Here is a 27,909-nt window from a genome sequence, read left to right as displayed (position 1 = left end):
TGCAATGCGTTAAATCTCAAGATATTGATTAACACATAATAAAATTATAAAATAAATATATTAAAGTTAAAGTTATTCTCTCAAAAATACAGAAAGAATTGAGCTGTTGTAAGTGCAATCATTTATTATGCCTTGTAATATTTCATATCAAATAATCTTGATTATAACCTTTATTTGTAGCTGATGGTCTTGCTGAACCTACTGGTAACTGTACTGCTGGTTGGTACTGCACTAGTGGATCTGATATGGCTGCACCATCTGTCATCAGTAATGGAACTAACTTGTCTGACTGTACCTGTCCCGCTATGAATTATACAGGAGGAAGATGTTGGCCAGGAACCTACTGTCCATCAGGATCCAACTACCCAGTACCATGTGATGGAGGAAAATACTGTAGTCTGTACGGACTGACACAACCAGAAGGTGATTGTGATCCAGGTTACTACTGTAATGGAAGTGACATCCAACGAGATCCTTCAGATAAAGAATGCCCAGTCGGCCATTACTGTCAATCTGGTTCCGCTACTCCCACACCTTGTCCATCTGGAACCAGTTCTAATGCTGTGAAGAATACTTTATTGAGTGATTGCAATGACTGTCCACCAGGATTTTACTGTGAAGGAACAGGAAACATTATTTATACTGGACCATGCACTGCAGGATTCTACTGTCCAGCTGGTCAACAGACAGCAACACCTGCAACATATAACTGCACCATGGGTCACTATTGTCCTGGAGGTACTGGTCAACCTGTTCCTTGTAATGCTGGATCATATCAAGATGAACAGACCATGTCAGATTGTAAAGGATGTCCTGCTGGAAGGTAAGTTGTTCATTTTTTTCTTTAATAACTTCATTTTCATGCAGAAGAATAAGAATCTGAAATGTTGGAGGGACAGTATTGTATGTGAGCACCTGTATGGGGGTCCTTGACTTCTGTATTTTTAGGCTATTTTCCATATTCATTATTTATTTTGTCCATTATTCTCTGTTCTACATATTTTAGCACCAAATTTTCTCTTTTCTTTATCATTTTTGTATATATTTCTTTATTATTTTTTGGGGTCCTAAAGTAGGGATATTATTACACTGAAGACACATTTTAACTGTAAGATATTAGAAAAATAAGGTAGTATGGTATGATTGCCAATAAGAAAAAAGTAAAATCACAAAAATACTGCACTTGGAGGAAAATCAATTTGGATAGTCCATAATCACATGGCAAAATCAAATAACAAAACGCATCAAAAACAAATGGACAAGAACTGTCATATTCCTGACTTGGTATAGGGATTTTCAAATGTAGAAAATGGTGGATTAAACCTTGTTTTATAGCGCTAACCCTCTCACTTTGATGACAGTCTCATCAAATTCTGTTATATTTACATCCACCAGAGATCATACGTGGAAGCAGGTATAAGTATGTTATTGTCAGGTTTATTTTCCTTTCCTACTTTGCATTGTAAAAAGGGTGGAAAAGGGAAAGGGATAGGAATTGCAATATGTAATATTTATAATGCATGCTTTTTATTTACCTTCAGATACTGTGACCCTGTTGAAGCAGCTGCTGATCTAGGTGTGAACAGTACAGGGGTAATAACACCATCAGACTGCCCCAAGGGATACTATTGCCCAGTCAACACAACCAGTCAGTATACCTACCCATGCCCACCTGGAACTTTTAATAACATCACAAATCTAGAAATGGAAAACCAATGTTTGGCCTGTACTGCAGGGTCTTATTGTGCTAGTTATGGTAGGTTTATATAAGTTGATGCAAGAATGCATTTCTCTGTACTTCAAAAAGTTACGATAATCTTATATAAAATATAAACGTAATATAAAAATAGGAGATGATTGCTAATGAGACTAAAATCCAAAGTTCAAATGAAGAAGATTAAAGCAGTTTTAGTTCACTGTACTGCCTTCGACTATGAGAAAAACCCAAACCTTGTAGTCGGCTATAAAAGGTCATGATTTTGAGATATCCATCCATTTATATTTGGCAATTTCATGGTTTGAAATTGAATTTTTCAATGTTATAACATTAGAGATGTTAAGTAAATTCATTCATAGAACAACTTTTCTGTACTTGGTTTTTGCAAGCAAACATTCTACAACATTTCAAGGAAATCTTACCCTATTTTGTTTCGAAATAAACAGTTTGTGTTATTATGACCTAATTTGTCATTTTGGTAGAATGCTGAAAGAAATTGTTGGATATTATAGAACTGTAAAATAAACACTTTATATCTTCCAGGATTGACAGAGCCAACTGACCTATGTGATGCTGGTTATGTATGTGTTGGCGGGTCTAACAGCTCATCACCAGTAGATGGTGTGACTGGTTTTATATGTCCAGTTGGTCATTACTGTCCTGCAGGTTCAGGACAAGGCACCAAATGTCCATTAGGAACGTTTAGTAATACAGAAGGTCTACACAACAGCTCCTCATGTGAGAAATGTACTCCAGGAAAATATTGCAATGTTGAAGGTAATTCGTTAGTCATATGATAAAAAAAAACACCAAGAAATTCTTGTTGAAGATGTGATAAAATATGTAATAAGACTTTGGTTTATAAGGGAGAGCCTTCATAATTTTTGTTATAATTAAATTATAGTATTCATTTAAACTACTTACCGAAATGTTTTCATCATTCAGGATGAAAAAATGATGAAAATATAGTAAGATTAAATTTTCATCATTTTTATTTTGAATTGACTTTTTTTAGTAATATTTTGTTAACTTGGGATTAAAAGTTAATGACAAAAGGCTAAATAATAATAGATCAATTAATTTTATTTTTATAAATAATAATATATATGTTATCATCAAATAGCTATGTTTTCATTAAAAATAAAGTTTGTTGTTGATTAATATTTTCAAATTAACAAATTTACAACCATAGAGATAGTACATTTATTTCCTTTTTATAGTAAACCTGTATTTTATATTTTTGTCCTGTAGGTTTGACATCCCCTGCTGGAGATTGTAATGCTGGCCATTATTGTCTAGAGGGAACCATTGACCAAAGCCCTATTAGTCAGACTTATGGAGATTATTGTACTGCCGGCCACTACTGTCCAACAGGCACAGGGGATCCCGTCCCTTGCCCAAGAGGAACATTCCTTGCTGACACAGGCAGATCAGCAGTTGGAGATTGTATTGACTGCTCACCAGGGAAATATTGTGAAACAGAAGGATTAACAAATGTTACAGGTATTTATAAAGTTTTTAATTCTATTGATTATTAAAACAGCATGCTGAATATTTTTACAGATGCAAAAGCTGATAATAGAAAACCATGCATGTATTTCTCTATAAAATTTCTATGAAAACCTCATTATACTTTTTTAAGTTAGTATTATACAGATTAAAAAACAAGGAATTACTTGCTATTTAAAAATGGAAAAAAAGCTTGCAAATGATGAAAATTTAAAGTACCTGTAGAGGTCGTGATAGAGTCAAAAATAATTTAGCTTCATATTATAATGAATTATTGTATTTTTATTTAATTTGTAAATTTTTATATCATCAATAATCATCTAAGATCTAATAACTAGCTATGATTTTTTTTTTTATTTATAGCTGATTGTGACCAAGGATTTTATTGTTCTGGAGCTGCAAACACAAGTGCCCCAACTGATGGAGTAACAGGAGATGTATGTCCATCAGGAACATACTGCCCAGTTGGAACAGATTATCCTAAAGATTGTCCCGATGGTAAGACTTCTGTAGTACAATGTAATAGTACTTTCTTCAATTGATTGATTTTTATTTGAAATTTGTAATGTTTACCTAGTTTAATTAGATAGGAAGAACTATTAGAAATTTACCCTGAAATTATTCATAACTTTTATTTTGATGTTTGGATATTTATCCTAATTAAAAGAATGTTAAAATAAGATAAAATAATAATTCTTGAAATAAGTTTCAAGTTTTGAATTTAATTTTCTTCAAGAGCCTCTTTTAGTGTGGGAAGTTGCAGGTTTGATGGTGACCTATAGTTGTTAATGTCTGTGTCATTTTGGTCTCTTGTGGATAGTTGTCTCATTGGCAATCATACCACATCTTCTTTTTTATATTGATCTCTTACTTGGTCAAACCAAAACTCTGCTTGTTCTCTGTTTAGCATTTAGCTTTTAGGATTAAGTGTAATGATATGGATCAAATATAAAGAAATTATGATGGGATATTGCAGTATCTAAGGTTTAAAAAATATTTTTTTAGATACAGTGGAACCTGTGTAATCCAACATAATGGGGGACCAGAAAAAAAAAATGTTGTTGGAATAGGCAGGGTGACTGAATACTCAGATATTTCTGCAAGGAAAGGCATATTTTGGGACCAGAAAAATGTGTCGGTTAAAACAGGATTTTGGAATACTCAGATTTCAGATAAGGCAGGTTACACTGTAGTTGCACTTTCCCCTTTGCTGCTATACTTGCATGATATTTCAGCTATGAATAGAGGTTAAAATTGTTATTTGATTTTAGGAACCTACATGAACCATACACAGGCTAGTGTTTGTGACACTTGTCCTGCAAGATATTATTGTGTCAACAAAGTGAGAGCAGATCCATGTCCTGTTGGTCGATACTGCCCTGGTGGTACTGGATTCGATCAGCAGCTGTGTCCATCAGGAACATACAATCCGACAGAAATGTTGTTAGCCGATTCTGAATGTACACAGTGTGACGGTGGATATTATTGTGATATACCTGGACTATATGCTGTGGCGGGTCCATGTGCACCAGGTTACTACTGTCAGAATGGAGTAAACACAGCTGCTCCTAATAATAATAATACAGGATTTGGAGGTAATGTACTAATTTGAAAAACAGTGAATAGATTGTCAAATTTTTTACTTCCTGTATGCTGAAATATGTTAATTTGGGAATTTTGAAGAATTATTCCTTTATTGATGTGAAAAATGTATCAAAGAAGCACCAAAATAGAAAAGTTTTCTCAAGATCTTCAACAAAAATTGTTTAAACTTGAATCTTTTTATGACCATTTGAAAAAAAATGTTGATTAAATTTACAGATTAAATGTTTTTATTTGTTCAAGTCCAATGACAGCCATATGTCCCAAAGACATCAGATTTCAATCATATATACAGCGTCAAATCTGGTATTGTAAAAATGTTATAACATCTTCATACTTAAAATTATTACATTGTCACTATGTTACTTATGTTTACAGGAGGTTGTCCTGAAGGTCATTACTGCCCACAGAATACAACTGATCCCATCGGTTGTGCTGCTGGAACTTACCAAGATCTGACTCATCAGTCCTCTTGTAAGACATGTGTACAAGGATATTATTGTCTAGCTAATTCAACAACCTATCTGTCAACACCATGCCCTACAGGTAAGGGAGATAATCTTGTTTTAGTGAGATTTTTTGGCATGTTGGCAGCTTTATCTTTGTGAAAGGTTGAGATAGATCTTAAGAATTGTTTCAAATGTATGATGGAGGAAAATACAATTAATTATTTCAATATCAGATAAATTACACTTCATTGTTCAACTTTAAAGTATAATTACAGAAAGGTGAAATATAATTACTTATAAAAAAATGTTCATCAATATGTATGCAAATTACTGGTCTTTCAGGGACATTCTATGTGAAGTAATCTGTTAGAAAGGCATGTTGTGATTGAAATAAGTAAATGAATAACTAATAAAAAAAAGAATGTAAAAAAGGGTATATAAGGATATCAGATTCAGTTATATATATCTAATTCAACCATGAAGTTCAAAGGTTTTCACATTACATTTGTTTATTAAATGATACAAATTTTCTTTTTTAAGGTGCCTATTGTCCATCTGGCACAGAATGGTCACTACAATATGAGTGTCCAGCAGGAACTTACAATAACAGGACTGGAGCAGATGACCAGTTTGATTGTCTCCCCTGTACAGGTATGTATAAACATTGAATTCAGTCCATCTGAAGCAGACGGTCAAAAATTTAAAAATGAAATTTAAATTTAAAATAAGAAATCTAAATTATATTAATTAGAATTTGTATGGTATATATCTTGAAAACATAATGCAATTGTAAATACTTCATTAGGTTTATTTATGATATTGCTTATGATTTAAAGAAAAATGTTTCATCTTAGTTCAAAATATTTTCTTTATTTGATTTTCATTTTTTTCACCAATTATGCTTATTCATTTGCGATTAATTTATTTATCAGGTTGAAAATCAATACCAAAATATCATGCACCAAAATTTTTAATAAATAGTACTCATATTCCTGATTGTGTTTATTTTTAGCTGGTATGTACTGTGCTGGAGATGCTTTGGCTGTACCAACAGGAACATGTGCTGCTGGCTGGTACTGTTCTGGAGGTGCTTACAGTGACAAACCCACAACATATGTCAACTCTACAAGTGCATTGTCATGTCCTATCTACTCATTGAATGAAACAGGAGGTGTCTGTGATCCAGGTTAGAACAGTATTATTTATAACCATTCTCTTTTGCCAATTTAAAAAAAAAACAGCTTGAAAGGCTTTTACAGTGAGTTGACTGTTAGTGTTGCTCTCCACCAATTGCAACACATTCAAAATTTTGACCAAATTGCAATTTGTTTTTTAAAATCAAATTGTTCAACTGGTCAGAAATTTGAACCAACTGCTGTAGAAAACCACAGCCAAGTCACGAAAGTGCAAGGTGATAAAGTAAAACATACTTACAATCCTATAAGACTTTAACTCCACTTTAATGATGTTTTGACAAAATTAGTTTATCAGTTTGAATAGTTATATTATATTCATTTCCATGCTGAAGGGGAACTGTTTATTTTGAATTGCTATTAAATTGTCCAAACTAAGCTTTCATATAGTTTTTCTTTCTAAAAGTATTCTATATTTATAAGAATCAGATATCATTTTAAATAAAACATCATAAATTCAGTAAAATATGTGTGAAATAACAATATGCTATTGATAAATTTTCAGGGGAGATAACCTAAAATATTATTCTTTTGAATAAAGACTTTTTGAAAGAAAAGTTATTATCTCCCCCATGGAAACTTCCTACAAACATATATTGCAATTTTACACATATTTTACTGAATATGAAATGTTTTAATTCACATAATGTCTGATTCTTATAAATATAGAATACTTTTTTGAATTGCTATTAAATTGTCCAAACTAAGCTTTCATATAGTTTTCTTTCTAAAAGAATTCTATCTATTATACTAAAATTACGAGGTCCAATTTGTCAGCCGTCATCACGTAAAAACGACAAATAAAAAAATTCAACTTTATATATAACTAATATAGTACAAAGGTGTAGATTAAAAATTACACCACTCCAGGCCCTTTTGTTTTCCACGTAATTAATATTGCCAATGATTAAGAAGTTCCGGGTCGAGTCCGATACCGATACCAATAGTATATTCACCTGTTACCGATTACCTTATCTGTACATTCCGCATCTGACAGGCGCACCACCAAACGGTGTATTCAGGATTAATATGTTATATAGTATTACACGGGTCATAATCACAGGGTTGGCACTACTTAATTGTCAAATTGTTACCTATTGTAGTATTTTAATCAGTTAGACTTTCTAAGATAACAATACGAATACTAAAGATCTGGACTAAAATAAGGCATATAGGTACAGTTTTCAATTTGTTAGCGGGAATGATGTAAAACAGCGAATCAAAGAATTCAACTTTATTTATGACTAATATAGGACAATGCTGTTGATTAAAAAGTACTCCATTCCAGGACCTTTTGTTTTCCAAATAATTAATATTATCAATAATTGATAAGTTCCAGTTCGACGGGTTCAAACAGAAAGATTTGAAAGCGGAGGAAACTGTGTATCTTATAATCGACATGACTTTATCAAATGACAATACTAATACTAAAATAAGGCTTGCGCATAGTTATATACTTCAGTCAGGGACCTGCGATATAACGGGTGTGTTCTAGTATTTATAAGAATCAGACATTATATGAATTAAAACATTTCATATTCAGTAAAATATGTGTAAAATTGCAATATATGTTGTAAGTATTTTTTATTTTATCACCTTGCACTTTCACATTTTGACTGAGCAATTTGTTCAATTTTCTGACCAGTTGAACAATTTGGTTTAATAAAACAAATTGCAATTTGGTCAAAATTTTGAATGAGTTGCAATTGGTGGAGAGCAACACTAACAGTCAACTCACTGTAATATCAAGCTGTTTTGAAATATTATGTATGGTGGATTTTCTTTAAAACAAAATAATGTGATGCTTAAAAAAGGTAGCTTCAAAAACCTTTGATTGCTGAAATGAAGCAAGAGAAAAAAAATTCCTAGCTACAGTTATATCACTTAAAAGAAAAAAAAATGTCCTGCTTCATACTAGATTGCACAATTTGAATATTTTAATTTGTAAAATGTTTGGACTTACTAATAATAGCAAGTTTGAAAGAGATAATTATTAAACCATTATTAAGAAAATGATAAATTTATGCTACTGTTCTCTTCAATGCCATCATTCCTCTTCTAAAGAATCAACCGTCAAAAACATTTTGAATTTTTTTTTCTCAGGATATTATTGTCCAGCTGGAACAGACAAGCCACTGACCTGTACATTAGGACAGTATTGTGAGACATCAGGATTAGACACACCCACAGGTTTATGTACAGCTGGATATTTCTGTAATGGTACTGCTAGTATACCTAACCCAGCACAATGTGACATGGGATATTATTGTCCAGAGGGCACCACTGTACAGGAAGCATGTGCTCCAGGAACTTACTCAGGTAATTTAACCCAGAAGAGAGTTTAGAAAAAAAAAAAGATTTTGAAGGTGAAAAGAGTATTGAAAAATTTACCAATAGCTTTTATGGTTTGAAAAATGCTTGGATGTTATAATTTTATTCTACAATGTTATGGGCATTATGTTTACCTGTCTATATCCATTCTTTGGTCTGTCTTTCGTTCCCATAGTATGTTAAACTACTTTAAAAAAGTAGTTTACAGTGAACATGTGATTGCATCAACTTAAATATTTTGCTTGATTTTTTTCAGATCGCTTAGGAAATGTGAATATTTCGGACTGTTTACCATGCACAGCTGGTCAATACTGTCAACAATATGGACTGCCCACACCAACAGGGGATTGTCATGCTGGATATTACTGTCCAGAGGGTCAAGAATCTCCTCAGCCTACCACATATGGTTGTAGTCCAGGCCATTTCTGTGAAATAGGAAGCCACAACGAGACTGGCTGTCCATCTGGATATTATCAGCCACATTGGAAACAGAGCACATGTGATATTTGTCCTGCTGGATCTTACTGTAAAGCTTTCGGTCAGTATAAAATCAGTTATGATAGAGATTTGTACATGTAGACAGTTTACCTATACAGGGAACCAATAATACTTTATTTATAGTGAAATATCCGTGCAAGACTTGATAGTTGAGATAGTTATGATTTAATAATGGCTAACAAATATACATGCAGTTTCAATTTTATTTTCTGTTGAAATAGAATAGGATTTGGGAAATTAAAAACTCCATCCAAAACCTTCTCTACAGTAGTCTTTGTCATGAAGAGCCCCTAGAAGACATTAAGTTCAATTCAAATTAATAGCTGATTTTTCTTTAGTTAGTTTTATGTTTGTGAGTTTGCAGTTTTATGTTATGATACTTATAAAGATCTGGGTATAATGTATAATTGATTTTTACAGGTGATTATGAAGTGTTAGATGCTGCCAACGTAACAACAAGTGGAAACTACACAAACAGATACAGGAGTTATAGAGGTGTGTCTGTCCCCACCCCTTGTCCAGGAGGATCATACTGTCCTGAGGGTACCAAGGAAGAGAAGGAGTTCTTATGTCCTGCTGGAACCTACAGTAACAAGACCAGTCTGAACAACTACACACAATGTACCCCATGTGATCCTGGATATTACTGCAGCGGAGAAGGTACAGTTGTTATCATGTGACACTTGGGGATGAAGGGTGAAAGTAAAACATATTACTTAAAAATAAGAACAGTATTTTACAAAAAATCTTTCAACAAAAGTTGTTTGATAGTTATACCCAAATGTTTTTTCTTGTAAAAATATTTCTGTAATGAATCACAGGAGCAGTGTATGAAAATATAGCAGTTTTAAAGTTGACATGAAAATCAGTCTTTAATGACATAATTGTCAGGCATTTGTATTAAAAAAAAATGATAATTGGACGATGTTTTATAAATTTTGATTTGATAAATTTTCTTCCTTGTGGAAGTTTTAGTTTTCAGTTAATCATGATGGCTATTCTACTATACCTACAGGTAACACCCAACCAACTGATGTGTGTGCCCCAGGCTATTTCTGTACCTTGTCAGCAGAGTTGGCCACACCCACTGATGGTACTACAGGTAATATCTGTCCTGCAGGCCGGTACTGCGAGGCAGGTAGTATCACAGGTGTGGGATGTCCAAGGGGAACATTCAGTAACACACTAGGACTGACTAACAGCACTACTTGTACTGACTGTACACCAGCATATTATTGTGGAACTACAGGACTAACAGCAGAAAGTGGACTCTGCTCAGCAGGTAACCAGTTACATTACAATTATATTTATTTTTATATATAAATATGTATTAATGTACATATCTATTTTTAAAAATATGTAACCAAGTTGTGTAGGAGTTAAAAACAGCTGCTCTACACACACAGGGACAAACTGATCATAATTCAAATGATATACTGTGGATTTTCATGGATACCAATTATTGATGGATTGAGGAAAATTGTACTTTTTGTGGATATTCGATTTTGCTGAGTTTGCATATAAGCTTGTAGGAAATTTGAGCTTCATTAAACGTTTAATTTTGAAGTTCACCTATACCAACCAAATCTACAAAACTTTGACATTAACCTTAATGTTAATTTGTTAATGGATTATCTTAAACCAGTTGAAAATATCTAAACCTCAGATACCAAATTTCAAATTTATGGCAATAGATATGTTGTTAAACTTTGAATTAAAAACACAGTGAAATAAACAAGACCTAGTTACATAAAATTATGCAGAGATATATCAATCTTACAAGAATTTGATTTTGTGTTTCAGGACATTACTGCACTTTAGGATCAGAAGAAATAGCACCAGTCAATAAAACCTTTGGAGATTATTGTCCAGCTGGAAACTACTGTCCAGAGGGAACATCCACTCCAGTTCCCTGTCCATCTGGTACCTTCCTGAACGAGACTGGTATGGGAATGGAAGATGACTGTATCCATTGTAGTCCTGGGTATTATTGTGAGACAACTGGGAAAACTGTTGTTACAAATATGTGTGATGCTGGATATTATTGTACACTCAGAGCCAACATTTCAGCACCAACTGATGGGACAACAGGTATGTATATGACCAAAAGGAATATATTTTTAAAACTCAAACTAATACCTTAGTTTTCGCAATTTTATGATTACGGTTCTTATTATATTAGATAATGAATAGTAAACCAAGTCCCACATTATCGTTTCATATCGGTTTTTCATAAGTACATCTTTTTTAATAGTTTTGATTACCCCTTTCCTTTGAGTGACAGTAACAATGATATCTATGTTTATAAAGAGAAAAATTCTTTCCCATTGCATTTATTACTTACTCTGAGTAAAATAACGAAAATACAACAACTATAATGAAAATTTTGATAAATTGTAAATTCATGCTCAATAATTATAGTTTTTTACCACTTTTGATGTATATTGTAGGAGATATTTGTCCAGAAGGTTACTACTGTGAAGTAGGGTCCTCCATGCCAACCCCATGTGGTAATGGAACATACATGAACCATACAGGAGCATCAGCATGTTACACCTGCCCTGCTGGGTATTATTGTGTAAATCGTGATAGGGCTGATATCTGTACTCAGGGCTATTATTGTCCTACAGGAACAGGAGCAGATCTACAACCTTGTCCTACTGGATCTTTTGGTAACACAACTGGATTGATACAGGAGAGTGAATGTACACCTTGTACAGGTAAAATTATATATTTAAATGATATTGTTTATGACTTGTTATGTTGCTATTTGTGCCTGAACGTTTATGGTGGTCTTGGGCAGTGAATTATTATAAAGACTTTCTAATGAGGGCTACTTTAATTAATAATAGTTGTATGTACGGATAAAAAGTAAAAACAGAAGAAAAGGAATTGAATCTTTTTGCTTCAAATCTATCAGAAAGAAATCAAGTGATGACAAGACATATATATTATATAAGTTATAAATATGATATTAGAGTTAATGTAAGTAAACAAATTGAAGACTGTACTTTGACCTATAATGGTTTACCGTACTTAGAAATTGTGTTTTGAATGTAGAGTTGTCTCATTAGCACTTATACCACATCTTCTTTTATCTAAACACCAAAAAACCTTTGAGAAATAAACTAAAAAAATATAAAATAAGTTTTTGTAATAAAATATTTTACCTTGTATAGGTGGTAATTTCTGTGGAACCCCTGGCTCACCAAATGTGGATGGTGAATGTCTGGCTGGACACTATTGTACATCAGGTGTGGATACATCTACACCCACTGATAGTTCACCAAACAAAGGAACAGGAGCGGAGTGTCCAACAGGCCATTACTGTCCCAAAGGATCTGCCATACCACTGCCATGTACTGCTGGAACATATGCACTTACTACTAGTAAGCTATTCTATATTTATATTTTGGATTCATCAAACAGGGCATTGATGTTTCAAATATTGTTAAGGTGATTTTATTTCTAAAAACATTGCAAAATAGAGTTTAATTTTATAGCACAGAGAAGTCAAGGAAATGACCTTTTTTTTATCCCAATATCTTGCTATTACTTTATTGTGATTCTAGTTTCTTTTCTTTTTTTGTTTATATAAGGGCTATTCCAGAAAAAAATGTATAGGGGGGTTGGAATGCACATTATAGTAATAATACATGGGTAATGGGTATAAGAGCAACTTTTCACACTATAATGCACTATAAGTCTCAATTACAACTGTCTGCGTGGCGGATGCTGACAAAAAGTGCCTTCCAACCCCCCCCCCCCCCCCCCCCATACATTTTTTTCTGAAATAGTCCTAAATAAAATTGATGTTTATATATGTGTTTTCTAGTTGTAAATAATACAAACAAATGTTTATATCCATCTAAAAACTTTTATTTTAGGTAAAGCTTCATGTGACCAATGTCCAAGTGGTTATTATTGTGTAGAAAATACAACAGATGCCTACAGCTTCCCTTGTCCTGTTGGTTACTATTGTCCAGCAGGAACCCAGTACAGTACTGAATACCCATGTCTGGCAGGAACATACAACCCATTGACTACCCAACAGTCTGTATCCTCATGTCTGCTGTGTACACCAGGAATGTATTGTGAGAATCAGGGTAACAGTCAACCCACTGCTAATTGTAGTGATGGATGGTTCTGTACAGGTGGCGCTTCACAAGCTCAACCCATTATTCTTGGTAAGTCAATCATTTTTTTAGGGTGATCAGAAAATTTTACATTACAGTACTTCTGTTTATATCAAAAGAGGTCTGAGAAGTATTTGGATGACCATATTTCTTTACACAACTCAAGTTAATTTTAAGGGATAGAGCCAAGTTGAGTTTGTTCCTTAAAATACGAACCTACTGAAAACAATTTCTATTTTGTTTAATATGTTACTGAAATGAATCCATCAATATACATTTATTGCTGAATATTGTGACATGAATTATTTGAATTTTAATGCCAGGTATGTTTTTATTTTCAGGTAATTATACACATATAGATGTGTGTACATGTCCAGTCTTTAATTACACAGGAGGCAAATGTCAGCCAGGAAGCTACTGCCCAGAGGGATCAGCTGCCCCCATTGACTGTACATCAGGATGGTATTGTGATGATTATGAACTTTCTACACCTAAAGGTATATTCATTTGAATTCTTATTGATTTGTTTTTGTTTTAATTGTTTTCCTTAGAGAGTTTTTGTTTTGCAATAGCTAAAATTCATAACATTGAATTGGCCAGTGCTCAAATTTGATTGAAAAAACTAGGATAGAATTTATTTTGCTCAAGACTGTGATTAACAATAAAATTTGGTAAAAGAATAAAAGGTCTGTTTGATTCCTCACTATATTTCACAAATCATAAATGAGTTAACATGAATAAGAACTATTTTTGGGGATTTAACAGGTTTATGTGATGCTGGCTACTATTGTCCACCTGGTCAGACTGAGGCCAATCCTTCAGCTTTCGAGTGTCCAGCAGGTTATTACTGTCCAGAAGGATCAGCAACATTTACGGCCTGTCCAATCGGAACTTTCTCCAACTCTACAGGAAATACAAATGTAACAGATTGTAAACCATGTACACCAGGTATGACCATCATGAAATGAAATACCTGATCCTCAAGAAGTTAAAAAAAAAGGAAAAACTTTTACTTGTAATTTTCTAAATCTAAGGTTTATTATGTACAAAAATAATATGTCCCTAAAGAGTAATTGTAGAGCTTGATATGTATTTGTAACACTTGCTGAAGACCATCTATACATCTTTTTTTGATGTTTTTGTATTGTATGCTGGTTGTATACCCCATATCTTTACTTTATAGGATACTACTGTGATGCCCTAGGTATGACAAAAGAACAAGGAGAATGTAGTGGTGGCTACTACTGTCCAGAGGGACAAACTACAGCCAGTCCAACATCATATGAATGTCCAGCTGGATCATATTGTCCTCAAGGAAGTCCACAACCCATTATTTGTGAGAGAGGTAAATAGCCTTTTTTTCAGTATCAATTTTATTTTTGCAAAGAAAATCTAAGTCTGTAAAGGAAATGCAAATGAAAATTTATTTTTTAAGAATATGTGTATCATGAAGCATATGTCCTAAAGATTGCAATGTTAATAAAGCTGCTTTCAATTCTAAAAAATTGATATGTTCCAAAATTTCATCATGAGTCCAAAACCCATTATCAGTCAATTGGTAGGTTTTATTAAAACCACCCCATCCAGTCTTACTAGCATCACTATAAAAAATAACTGATGGTTGTGAAATAGTCATCGACTTGCAGCTGGACGTAATATTATCAATCCACCAATGAAGTAATTCCTTACTTCTAATATCCAACTCAATAATCGCATCAAAATTTCCTTGATTACCTTTCAAGGACTTATCTTTAAAATGTTCTAAATCCTTGAAATACAAAGGAGCATATTTCACCCCTGGTTCACTAGCTACCATTTTTCCTATTACTCGTGCTAAATCTCTAATTGTTACTTTCTTTTGATAGAGAAGCAGTTTACATTGTTCTATTAAACTCTTTTTCCTTTCAGAAGTTAACTGTAAAGTCATATTTAATGTGTTTATAATGAACCCTAGAAAAACAATTTCTTGAGTAGGTAAAAATACTGATTTTTCAGGATGAATTGTGAATCCTAATCCATCTAGTAAAGTAACAGTATCTTCAATATTTTTCAAACACTCATGATATGTATCACCCAATAACAAACTGTCATCAATATAAGGCACATTGACATGTCCCATTTCACATAACTTTCCATAAACAGGTTTTAACAATTTGGTAAAAACCCTTGGGCTGCTCGATAACCCTTGTGGAAGTACTTTGAATTGGTAGTGATCATTTTTCCATCTAAATCTTAAATATTTTTTATCACTTTCTTGTATTGGTACACTATAATACGCATCTTTCAAGTCAACTGAAGCCATAAATTGGTTTAATTTAATGTTGTTAATAGCAGTATGCAGAGTTTCCATTTTGAAATGTTTTTTGACAACATTATCATTGAAAGATTTGAGATTTAAAATTACTCTAACACTACCATCCTTTTTTGGTCTAATGAAAATGTTAGAATAATATCCATGAGTATCATTACATGTATTTGACACTTTTTCAATAATGTCTTTCCTTAAAAACTTTTCAATCTCTTTCTGAATTAAATCACTTTCGTGTTCATTAAATTCAATTGTTTTGGGAATAGTTATTTGAAATGGTATATTGTCTAGTTCAATAGTATAACCAGTTAAAACATTTCTTATCCATTTATCCAAAGTTAGTAAATCCCAGTTTTGAATGAATACTGAAATCTGTCCTCCAATAAAATTATCTGGAGTATTGTAAAACTTGAACATACAAGTACTTACAGATTCATTTAATGCATAGTCTTTGGTTTCTTCAGTTTCTTTTTGTTTTTTGCCCAGAATTTGTCCTTTGGCCAGAATTTGTCTTTTGGCCAGTTTTTGTCTTTTGCTGGACCCCAATGACTGTCCTTTGACCAATTGTGCTTTCTTTTGCCTAAAAAAACACCTCCTGATTCCATAGATAACTTGTCTGACCTTTTGTCATCTTTGTCCAATTTGTCCACTTTTTCATCCAGGTTGTCACCGAATAAAAACTCTGTAACAGGTGTGTCTAGTTCACACAATTTCCTGTATTTTCCTGGGACTATCGGCCTTATCATCTGCTTTCTTTTCCTGTTTGCCGTACATATCCCATGAGTTAAAACTTTAAACAAGTCTTTGAATATTGGTTTGGTTTCACTCATGTCCCCTTTTGTCTTAATAATATTCAAAGCCTTGAGTACCATGACTAATGCTGAACTACATGTCTGAGTCACCTTTTGCATCGCCACATCTCCTTCTCGTTTGGTTTTTAGCACCTTCCATAATTCTCTGTTTACCAGAGGTACCTTTATCTTTTTGCAATTTTCAGGCACCAAATACTTGTCTGCTAACTTTTGATACTCCTCGTCTTTCAACGGTTTCTCTATTGCTGTTTCAGCAAGTTTTGCCATAGCACTATCTATCTCAGGACCAAACTTTTTGTCCTCTTGGTACTCTTTCTCTAACTCTAGAAAGAAGTCTTCGTCTACCTCATCCAACATTTGATCAAGAGAACAACCAACATCTTGGTCATCTTGTTCCTCTTCAGACTCCATATCATCATCTGATATGTCTGACAATTCAGGAATGTCACTGACACTAACAGTTACTGTCCTATCGGACTCTTTTTGTGAATGAGTTTTAGTTTTATTCAACTCTTTTCCACTAACTTTGTCTTGCAATTGCAAAATGTTCACGGCTAAATTAGCCATTATCTCTGTTTGGGACTTTTCCATACTAGAGAACTTGTTCATCATGTCCTTCATTGTTGGACTGTTATTGTTTTCATTCTCGTTAGTTTCACTTTCGCTTTCCGGGTTCCCGGACATGCGTAGAATACCACTTCCCCCGGGCATGCGCATTGCATCCGAACTTATATTTATACTTCTATTGTTCATATCGGTATCGTGGTTTCCCACTGTTTCAGAAACCTTTCCTGATTTTATTTTGTATATCTCTTTCGTTCGACGTTTCACCATTTCGGCAAAATTGTTCCTTTCGGACGTCGAATTACCAATATTACTATCCGCCATTTTGATGACCACTTTGGTCAATAGCAGTGTTAATCTATTAAATCCACACGATTTTTAAACCATCACACAAAAATTACGGAATATCCATCAATCAAAATTGTTAATCAATAAAGAGAAAAAACAATAAGTCCAACAAAAATATAAAACGGATAAAAATGTCGAAAAACTAATCAAGCTCATAAGATTGCACGTACGACCTCGGACAACAACGTGACCGCAATGACCTTGGACAGCGCCACCTGGCTGTTCTCTCATGGGAAATCGTCTATATCACCAGTTTAATAAAATGAAAATTTATTTTTTAAGAATAATGTGATTGAAAGTATAATACTGTATACCAACTTATTTTCGTGTTTTCGGGAGTAGAAAAATAACATGAAATATAAATCATCACAAATATGTATATCTTTCGTCATTTAACTACATCAATCAAATTAAAAAATCGCAAAATTAAATTGCTGCGAAATGGGCTAGTACAGGCTAAACACAAAATCAAGTATCCGCAAACGAAAATAAGTTAGTTTACAGTAGGCAGATCAAGATGATGCATCAATGAATCATTGTATTTCAATTTTTCCTTAAATGATCAAAAAGATAACCATTTGAATATTATTTTATTACTTTCTAGGATACTATAACTGGGCTACAACACGACCTACTTGTTTAACATGTGACGAAAGGTTCTACTGTGATCCCTGGGAGACAGGAAATATCACTGGCATCATCAGTCTTTCACAGTTGTGTCCAGTAGGACATTATTGTCCTGCAGGAACAGAATATGCCAATCAAAACCCTTGTCCTTCAGGGAAATATGGAGATATCCAGTTGTTGGCATCTGCTAGTAAGACAGTTTTTATTTATGAAATATGAAAATATCTCGTTGGAAGAGTGTTTAAATCAGTAAAGTAATGCAAATCGAAACCAACTAATTTTTTATGAGCTTTTTTTTTTAAGTGAAAATAAGTCATTGTGGAAATAAAACTTTGGACTTTGCTTTTATAATACATCAAGAAAAAAGGTAAACAATTGTTTAAGGACTAATCATAAATTCAAGTACCTGTAAAAACATGTTTGTTTATTGTATTGTTTATTATGTTCTGTTTGAGTAAATAGCCTTGATAAACAGCATATAAATTTGAATAGAAATGCTTCATGGAATTGATGGCTGTCATCTTTATGGCAAACCTAAATGATCATTCTTTCTTATTTAGGCTATTCAAGAATTTTATTATGGCCCAGCAACGAAGTTGTCGGTGCCATATAGTCTTACCCTTGTCCCAAATTCCGTCTTTCCGTCATTCTGCAACAAACACTTATACAGAGTTTTTACTAAACGCCTTCAGATATTGGGCTGATTTTTGGTATGCGAGTTAACCATGAAGAGTTACAGATCAAGTATATGTTTCGTTCCGCTCCACTAATTTTTGCTGAAATTACGGGCTTTGGACTTTGAGAAATTGTTGAAAATCACAGTTATACAGACTTTTTTTCTAAATGCCTTCAGATAATGGGCTGATTTTTTATATGTGAGTTAACTATGATGAGTAACAGATCAAGTTTAAGTTTTGTTCCGCTCCACTAATTTTTGTCGAAATTACAGGCTTTGGACTGAGAAATTGTGGAAAATCACAGTTATACAGACTTTTTTTCTAAACGCCTTCAGATATTTGACTGATTTTTTATATGTGAGTTAACTATGATGAGTTACAGATCAAGTTTAAATTTCGTTCTGCTCCACTAATTTTTGCCGAAACTACTTTAAGAAATTGTTGGAAATCACAGTTATACGGACTTTTTTTCTAAATGCCTTCAGATAATGGGCTGATTTTTTATGTGTGAGTTAACTATGATGAGTTACAGATCAAGTTTAAGTTTCGTTCCGCTCCACTAATTTTTGCTGAAATTACAGGCTTTGGACTTTGAGAAATTGTTGAAAATCACAGTTATACAGACTTTTTTTCTAAACGCCTTCAGATATTTGGCTGATTTTTTATATGTGAGTTAACTATGATGAGTTACAGATCAAGTTTAAATTTCGTTCCGCTCCACTAATTTTTGCCGAAACTACTTTAAGAAATTGTTGAAAATCACAGTTATACGGACTTTTTTCTAAATGCTTTCAGATATTGGGATGATTTTTGGAATGTGAGTTAACCATGATGAGTTACAGATCATGTTTAAGTTACGTTCTGCTCCACTAACTTTTGCCGAAATTACGGGCTTTGGACTTTGAGAAATTGTTGAAAATCACAGTTATACAGACTTTTTTTCTAAACACCTTCAATAATTGGGCTAATTTTTGGTATGTGAGTTAACCATGATGAGTTATAGGTGGTCAAGTTTAAGTTTCGTTCCACTCCGCTTATTTTCGCTGAAATTACAGGCTTTGGACTTTGATAAATTATTGAAAATCACAGATTTTCAGCTGATTTTTGATTTGTGAGACTACCATCATGTTTGTGTCCACATGTGCTTATATTGAAATTGCAGATTTTTCAACTTTTTGGGACGGGGCCATTCGTGTTGCTTTGACACATCTGGTCTAATATACATTTACCCATGCCTCATTTTCTTAAAACCTTTTCATGTAGAAATTAATCTGAATTGAAATATGTATAGAAATATTTTTTTTTAATATACAGGATGCTTTTCAGCTTTCTCTGTAAATGATCCTAAGAGCATGCTTTAAAGATGATCAAAAATGGATACTTTTGTCATTAACAGGTGAATGCCGAGACTGTGAGGCAGGTAAATATTGTGAAGACCCAGGATTGTCTGCTGTACAAGGTGACTGTGATCCTGGATTCCTGTGTTACAATGCAGCCAATACTTCACAACCAACAGATGGAGTCACTGGTGAATCATGTCCCAAGGGAATGTATTGTGATGGTGGATTATCTGTTGGTAAGACAGAACTTTGATCTCTCAAAAAATGACATGTTTATACAAATTATGTATTTTTCATCTTCTGTAAAAAATGGAAAAGTTCTCTATATGACAGTACACAGGATGATTGATTGACTGTTGATGTTTTGACAGTTCTTTCAGCTCTCTTGGCTATTTCATGGCAGCCTGTTTAATTAGAGTACCTATGAAACTGAAGTACCCATGGAGAACAACCAATCTTCAGCAAAAGAACAGGCAATTCTATTTATTTAAGATTGAAGTCAAATACATCTTGCCACTAGCTGTGTTCAAATTCACCTCAGTGATTATAGACTTATGATTTAAAGTATACAGGAACTAATTGAAAAAATTTAGACTGCTTTCAATATCATTTTGAAAATTAAAAAGTTTTATCATAGAAATTTCATTTTGTTTCAGTTGTAATTTTATGTTCTTATAATTTTAGGAAATTCTTGTCCACTTGGAACATTTAACAATGGAACTGGTTTACGGTATGCCAATGAATGTATCCCTTGCACCCCTGGCTATTATTGCCCATCAGCTGGACTGGTGGAGCCAATTGGAGAATGTAATGCTGGTCATTACTGTGAGCTTGCATCTACTGAGGCCAGTCCAGTGGCACAGTCCTATGGTTACAGATGCCCTGTTGGGCACTATTGTCCACAAGGAACACCAACTCCTATTGAATGTCCAAAAGGAACATACCAACCATCTGAAGGTAGGGATTTATGGCAAATGAGAATTTGAGTATATTATTTACCGGTATTGACAATTTGCCCCAATATGCATTTGTTATATAATATTGAAGAGCTCTATTTACTTGTTTTGTATTGATTTTTAAGTGATTAGTATTCTTTATAAGGGCTAATAGAGAAAATTGATTTAAAAAAAAAAAATGTATGTTGCTATAATTTTTCTGAACCGTAAATTTTTTAAAACAAATTTTCATTTTTATTTTAGGAACATCGACTTTAGCCCAATGTTTGTCCTGTACACCAGGCTTCTATTGTGAGCAGGCAGGAAACGACACTGTAACGGGAGAATGTATGGAGGGATATTACTGTACAGGTGGAGCCAGTGTTCCAAATCCAACAAGTATGTACAGTTCAGATATATTTTTTTTGGGGTGGGTGGGGAAGTTGACACTTTTAAATTGTTTAAGAAAAGAAAGAAATCAAATGTATTTTTATATAAAACCAATTTGTATAGATTTCCTCTTCTAATATATTAGTATATTATTTGATAGCATAAGAAAAAATGTATTACAGAAATGCTCAGAATATTAGCAAATATTGGATTACTGGTCCGAGTACACAGTTATCGTCCCTTGATTTTCGTTGTCCACGAATATAGTCCCTACTGTGGACAGTGTGTTACTTGTCAATTTTTTTTATACCCCTTCCAAATTTATTTATTTATGTTTTATGCCTCAAGTAGCAAGAAGGGGGATAAAATTACACTGTAAAAAAAATTTGATTCATGAATTATAATGCAAAGTAGTGATTTGGTCCAGTTAAAAAAAGGTCAAAAATTAGCATTTTGGAAGCTGTCAAAAGATTTCAAGCCCCCCCCTTCACATAAAATTGTCCATATTTTGAGTTAGACCTGATGAAGTTTTCTATAATTTTGATATAATTTGTACCAAAAGTAGTACAACACACTGTAAAAATATTATGGAGAAAGCGCAGGTGGGATTTTTTTGATTTCCATTTATTGTCTAAAGGAAATGCACTACGAAATAGCTGTGTACTCGGACCTAAGAGGTGAAATCATGAAATATAGAATCTGTACTTGGGCAACTTCCCTGCATGATTTAATGGTGTCAATTTGTCAAAAAGAATAAAACTAAAGGATTTAAACTTTTATTTGATAGAAATCTGCAAAAATTTCCCATTTTGGCATTACATGGGGAAATTGAACATTTCAAAGCTTTTTCAATTTTGATGCATAAGTGGCATTCTAACTTGCTATCTGACATGTTTTCATGTTTTAATATTTGTGTTTCTATGCTTTAATCCAGTTGTATTACTCATTTGTGAACTCTGAATCTACAGAAAAGAAGATTATCTCAGATAATGTGTGCAAAATGTGCTGTATAAATGACCCTGGGGTAACGCCCTGTTTGGATCAAGTTAAATGTGACGAGCTTGGTACATAAAAGTTGAAGTCCATATTGAAGATTTCACTAAATTTTAATAAAAAGCACTTTATAATGTCTTTTGTACCTGTCTCATTTCACATAATATCTCTCTTTTCTTCTGTAGGATAGCAAGTGGTTCAAATATAAGCCTGTTTGGGCTAAAATTGCATGCAAGTTTTTCACTAAAAATTGAAAAATCTTTGCATTTGACCATACTGTCTGCACAAAAAGTTGAACTAAAGAGTCCTTTTGTGCTCAGATTTATTGTATCATGTAACTTAAGTATAGAAATGATGAATAAGACACAAATTTTTATTTCCTATAGCTTTAGTATGCATTTTTAAATGTAAATATGTGCTACAGCCTAAATTGACCCTAAACTATTTTCCGACTTACTTGGCCTAAGACCCTTTTAAACTAATATGATATGATATTTGTAATTTTTCTTTCCATTTAAAGTACAATAAATACATATGTAAGGATTATTTATAACCAAAAAAACATCACAAATTTAAAATTGCTGGAAAATATTACATCTTCATGTAAGGCTCCCCTTCATTGGAAAACCTCCATTTTTAGGCACAGGCTCATATAAATTTGACTTTTGAATAATTATGCTAAGTCTGATAAATTAAATGAGTATTCTAATGCTTTTGATACATGATATGTTATATATTAAGGCATTTAAAAAGTGTTTTTTTGCAATATTTTGATTTTTAAATCCCCAAATGTTGATAGTTGAAATTTTTCAATTTTAACATCAAATTTTTACACGTAATGTTGAATATAGAATTTATCATACTGTCTATAATATATATCCTATTGCCATGAAACTTTGTAAGCAGTCTCATAGTTTATTAAGCTTAGGTCATACCAAGTTTTATTAAGATTGGTCAATTTTTTCTATCCTATTAGGTCCGAGTACACAGTTATCGTCCCTTGATTTTCGTTGTCCACGAATATAGTCCCTACTGTGGACAGTGTGTTACTTGTCAATTTTTTTTATACCCCTTCAAAATTTATTTATTTATGTTTTATGCCTCAAGTAGCAAGAAGGGGGATAAAATTACACTGTAAAAAAATTTGATTCATGAATTATAATGTAAAGTAGTGATTTGGTCCAGTTGAAAAAGGTCAAAAATTAGCATTTCGGAAGCTGTCAAAAGATTTCAAGCCCCCCTTCACATAAAATTGTTCATATTTTGAGTTAGAGCTGATGAAGTTTTCTATAATTTTGATATAATTTGTTCCAAAAGTAGTACAACACACTGTAAAAATATTATGGAGAAAGCGCAGGTGGGATTTTTTTGATTTCCATTTATTGTCTAAAGGAAATGCACTACGAAATAACTGTGTACTAGGACCTACTCAAATTCTGATTATTAAAATTTTTATTAAGAATTTAATATTTGTCTTTATTTTGATTGTACCTGTTTTTATTATCTTTTTATTTTTCACTTACACAGACAGTACAACAGGAGACATATGTCCAATTGGTAATTTCTGTCCCAATGGATCAAGTTCCCCTACAGCTTGTCCAGATTCTACATACATGGAGAATGAAGGAGCCGCAGCTTGTCTGAGCTGTCCACAGGGTTACTATTGTACAGCAGGATCACATGCTGACCCTTGTCCACAAGGAAACTACTGCCCACCAGGAACTGGATCTGGTTACATTCCATGTCCTATAGGTAAGTCTTTATGCCACATTTATGGGCATTATGTTTTCTGACCTGTCGGTTCATTCGTCCTTCTTTAGTCCCGCTTCAGGTTAAAGTTTTTGGTCGAGGTAGTTTTTGATGAAGTTAAGTCAAATGCACATGTTCCTTATGATATATTTACCCCACTGAACATAGAAAATGAGAGTGCAAGTGGGGCATCCATGTACTGGGGACACATTCTTGATATAAGTCTGTTATCCTTTTGTTTTTTTGTCATTCCAAATTTGGACCTGGACACAGATGAATATAAGTTGTATTAAAAAAATAAAAAAAATATCTGTGTGAATATGTGAAATACCATACTTTTTTTTGGGGTCAAATAAGTTATATGTTACTGTTTGTGTTGTTATGCATGTTTATAGAGTATATGTTTTATTTTTTATTTTTTAGGAACATTTGGAGCCAGTGACAGACTAACCAATGAAACAGAGTGTACACAATGTTCTGGCGGCCATTATTGTGATGTGCCTGGATTATCTCAGCCAGCTGATGTCTGCCATGCAGGATATTATTGTGTATCAGGTAAATTTCAAAGGCATAAGTTTGTTTTTTTACTTACTTGTTAATGTATACTTACCAAATCAAACAATAATTTTAATATTGAGACTATTCACTATTTAGATTGTGGTTCAGATCCCCATACAGGTTTTTCTCCAGGTATATTCAAATTATATGTTTTTCAATTATTTTTTTTTTAAAGGAAAGTATTTCTTCATCTCTTTACACAGGTTCACTGCATAACTATTCACACCATGTATGGAAATTTAAAGAAAGAAACTAAGAATTGTTATGTAACTATTTCAGGTGTTAACATTGCCACACCAAATTCTATGGTGGCATACCTGGGCACAGGTAACATATGTCCAGCAGGTTATGAATGTCCTTCCAACTCAACTTACCCAGCAGCTTGCGCACCTGGAAAGTATGCTCCTACAGACGGAGAGGACCAATGTCTGGATTGTCCAGCCGGTAAGAGTTATTTTTAGCAATGTAATATATGTTTGAATTATGCTTAGCATCCTGAACTGAGGTCTCAATTTAACTTGTAAGAAAAATAAGTCTATGAGTTATCTGTCAGATTCTGTGAAAATATAAAACAATACATCTTCTGCGACCTGGTGTAGCTCAATAGATTTGTTTGTTTATATTCTTACTGGCAGATGTAAGTAATATCATTGTGGTATTAATATCATTTTTATGTGTTTTCTTATCTTAAAAATTGATTTATGTTGACAAAATTAAAGAAGTTTTCAATGTATTTTTGATTTTTCTCTTATTGCAGGAAAATATTGTGTGAATGCAACAATAACACCTATTGATTGTCCAACTGGCCACTATTGCCCAATAGGAACAGAATTTGATATGCAGTATCCGTGTCCAGCTGGAACATACTACAATAATACAGGTAATATAACATATGCTACAATTTCAGTTTAGAGAATGGTAATTCTCAGTAAGAAGTTATTTAATTACTATTTTATTTGAAGGTCTTTACTAAAAAGGTACATTAGTTAGAAAATGTAATTCAAAGAAATAAAAATTTTAAACAAGAAAATAACAATAGATTTTTTTCAAAATCCTTGATAAAATTTTTGGAAGCAATTTAATTTAGCAAATACGAAAGTGCTTATCTGACACCAATACAAGGATAATACCTGACTTTTTAAGAGGCTGTCCATGTAAATATCGTGGCAAATCCTATGATATGGGTGGCACAACATAATTTTTTTCCCACTGAATTTTTGGTTGCAATGCAATGTTTATAATATACAAAGGATATATATGTCAAAGATATTTTTGAATCAACAGTGGATGGCTCAGAAAATGATTTTAAAGTTCACTAACAATGCAACAAAATTTTGTACAAAATGAAGAGTTATCTCCCCTTTTCAAGGAATTTTCAGTGCTTTCTATGTATTTTTTTTCTCTTTATGTGTTGCAGTAAATATAAAAACACAATTTAACTTTGAGAAGGAATGAATTTGTGATATGAAATAGATGAAAAAATTTTGAAAAAAAAATATGCCATGTGCCATCCACTGCCTGGTTTTTCCATGGACACCCTCTTAATGATATATTATTCCTATATTCCTAGGTGGTGAAGCTATGACTGACTGTATGGACTGTCCCCCAGGAGAATATTGTGAAGGCCTAGGAAATACACTCACTGATGGCCTTTGTGACCCAGGATTTTACTGTGGTGGTAAATCATACCAAATACGACCATTTGATACTGGAAATCTTGTCAGCGTCAATGGAACAAATAGGTTTGTTATTACCATTACATAAACAATATCAATTTTATTACTCCTGATGCACATTTTGAAAACTAATAACTTTTCAGTAAGTCTTGAGGTAAACATATTTGAAAATCCTGAACTTTATACAATTGTTGAAAAGCTGACTAAACAGAAAAGGAAATGAAAAGCAATGTAATAGACAACAGGCTTACTATAAGAATTAGATGATGCAATATGATTGCCAATTTGACAACACCCCAAGACATGAACTGACTTGAAGATGCAACTATAGGTCTCAGTACAACATTCAATAATGAACAAATCCCATACCACATAGCCAGTTATAAAAAATCTGAAATGACAAATGTATCAACTGTTATACTAAAATAGATATTATTTTTTATAAAGTAGATATTAACTTAATATCCTCTGTTTCTAAAGATGTATGTTTTATTTATAACAGTAGTCTTTATGGAAATGACACGTGTGCTCCTCTTTGGGACTGTGTGTGTCCATCATATGCCTTGACATCAGGAGGAATCTGTCCCATGGGATATTACTGTCCCCAGGGATCATTTAAACCAGTGTCATGTGACGGAGGAAAATATTGTGAAACACCAGGATTACAAACTCCCACAGGTATGAATCATAATAATAATTTATTCTTTCAGAGTTTTGAACATGTGTCAAAAAAATATAGAGAAAAGATGCTAAAACTATAGAGAAAAGATGCTAAAACTGTCATATGAAAGTAGAAACTTGAATGAAAAAACTCTTATAGTTTTGTTTTATCAGAATATTATAAATGTATTGAATTCAGTTTTGAATAGACAGAATTGAATAATTTTAAAGCTTCTTAACTCCGAATAGTGTAGCTGTTGGTGCATAGGTTAAATGTGAATGACTGAATGGTACATGTATGGTACATGTATGGTACATGTATGGTACATGTATGGTACATGTATGATACATGTATGGTACATGTATGTAGTGAACTATTGTTATCTACACATAATGTGTATTCTTCTTTGTATTACCAACTGTAAGAATAAAACAAATTAATAAAACACTGTCAAATTATAAATTTCTAATTCACTCTGTTGTAAAAGTCACAAATATGTTAACCATTAAACCTATGGTTTTAGTACATGCCAAACATCTATCATATAAGATAGCATAACAACAGTTCATTTTTGTCTTAGTACTAAATTTAAAAACACTTTAAACGAACACATGAATTATATACTATTAGGTGATTGTACTGCTGGGTGGTACTGTAATGGAACCAGTGCAACATCAATCCAGTATATATGTCCTACTGGACACTATTGTCCCACAGGAACAGCTATACCAGTTCCCTGTCCTGCTGGTACATTTGCTGCTTTCGAGAACAATGCTGCTGAGTCAGACTGCTTGAACTGTACTGCTGGCCATTACTGTCAAGGTAAGGTTATTTAA

The 27,909-nt window shown here is 33.0% G+C and overlaps 2 protein-coding genes across 2 annotated transcripts in view; one reads left to right on the top strand and one right to left on the bottom strand.

Annotated features, from left to right (window-relative positions):
* LOC139521950 (mucin-19-like) overlaps window positions 1–27,909 on the top strand; it is a 151,518-nt gene that overhangs the window by 74,197 nt on the left and 49,412 nt on the right. The window contains exons 47-77 of the mRNA XM_071315768.1: window positions 181–823; window positions 1,542–1,756; window positions 2,261–2,494; window positions 2,969–3,220; window positions 3,590–3,724; window positions 4,498–4,821; window positions 5,207–5,374; window positions 5,818–5,928; window positions 6,290–6,463; window positions 8,574–8,789; window positions 9,058–9,339; window positions 9,720–9,959; window positions 10,315–10,581; window positions 11,103–11,390; window positions 11,750–12,019; window positions 12,479–12,688; window positions 13,187–13,486; window positions 13,777–13,932; window positions 14,201–14,383; window positions 14,619–14,780; window positions 18,072–18,284; window positions 20,168–20,347; window positions 20,796–21,068; window positions 21,311–21,445; window positions 23,957–24,181; window positions 24,602–24,733; window positions 25,016–25,180; window positions 25,494–25,616; window positions 26,307–26,478; window positions 26,915–27,090; window positions 27,704–27,895. Coding sequence (XP_071171869.1) covers window positions 181–823; window positions 1,542–1,756; window positions 2,261–2,494; window positions 2,969–3,220; window positions 3,590–3,724; window positions 4,498–4,821; window positions 5,207–5,374; window positions 5,818–5,928; window positions 6,290–6,463; window positions 8,574–8,789; window positions 9,058–9,339; window positions 9,720–9,959; window positions 10,315–10,581; window positions 11,103–11,390; window positions 11,750–12,019; window positions 12,479–12,688; window positions 13,187–13,486; window positions 13,777–13,932; window positions 14,201–14,383; window positions 14,619–14,780; window positions 18,072–18,284; window positions 20,168–20,347; window positions 20,796–21,068; window positions 21,311–21,445; window positions 23,957–24,181; window positions 24,602–24,733; window positions 25,016–25,180; window positions 25,494–25,616; window positions 26,307–26,478; window positions 26,915–27,090; window positions 27,704–27,895 — 6,816 coding nt within the window. The remainder of the gene's footprint in view (window positions 1–180; window positions 824–1,541; window positions 1,757–2,260; window positions 2,495–2,968; window positions 3,221–3,589; window positions 3,725–4,497; window positions 4,822–5,206; window positions 5,375–5,817; window positions 5,929–6,289; window positions 6,464–8,573; window positions 8,790–9,057; window positions 9,340–9,719; window positions 9,960–10,314; window positions 10,582–11,102; window positions 11,391–11,749; window positions 12,020–12,478; window positions 12,689–13,186; window positions 13,487–13,776; window positions 13,933–14,200; window positions 14,384–14,618; window positions 14,781–18,071; window positions 18,285–20,167; window positions 20,348–20,795; window positions 21,069–21,310; window positions 21,446–23,956; window positions 24,182–24,601; window positions 24,734–25,015; window positions 25,181–25,493; window positions 25,617–26,306; window positions 26,479–26,914; window positions 27,091–27,703; window positions 27,896–27,909) is intronic.
* LOC139521953 (uncharacterized) lies at window positions 16,181–17,472 on the bottom strand. Its single transcript, XM_071315784.1, has one exon. It carries the CDS (start codon window positions 17,441–17,443, stop codon window positions 16,181–16,183), a length of 1,263 nt encoding a protein of 420 aa, XP_071171885.1. The 5' UTR covers window positions 17,444–17,472.

The sequence above is a fragment of the Mytilus edulis genome, chromosome 4, assembly GCF_963676685.1.
Source record: "Mytilus edulis chromosome 4, xbMytEdul2.2, whole genome shotgun sequence".
NCBI classification, from domain to species: Eukaryota; Metazoa; Mollusca; class Bivalvia; order Mytilida; family Mytilidae; genus Mytilus; species Mytilus edulis.
The sequence above is the reverse complement of the archived record's forward strand: the minus strand, read 5'-3'. Positions and strand labels throughout refer to the sequence as shown.

Bases quoted from the DNA above. Each gene is read 5' to 3' on its own strand.
- LOC139521953 (XM_071315784.1), bottom strand. From the start codon at position 17,443: ATGGCGGATAGTAATATTGGTAATTCGACGTCCGAAAGGAACAATTTT.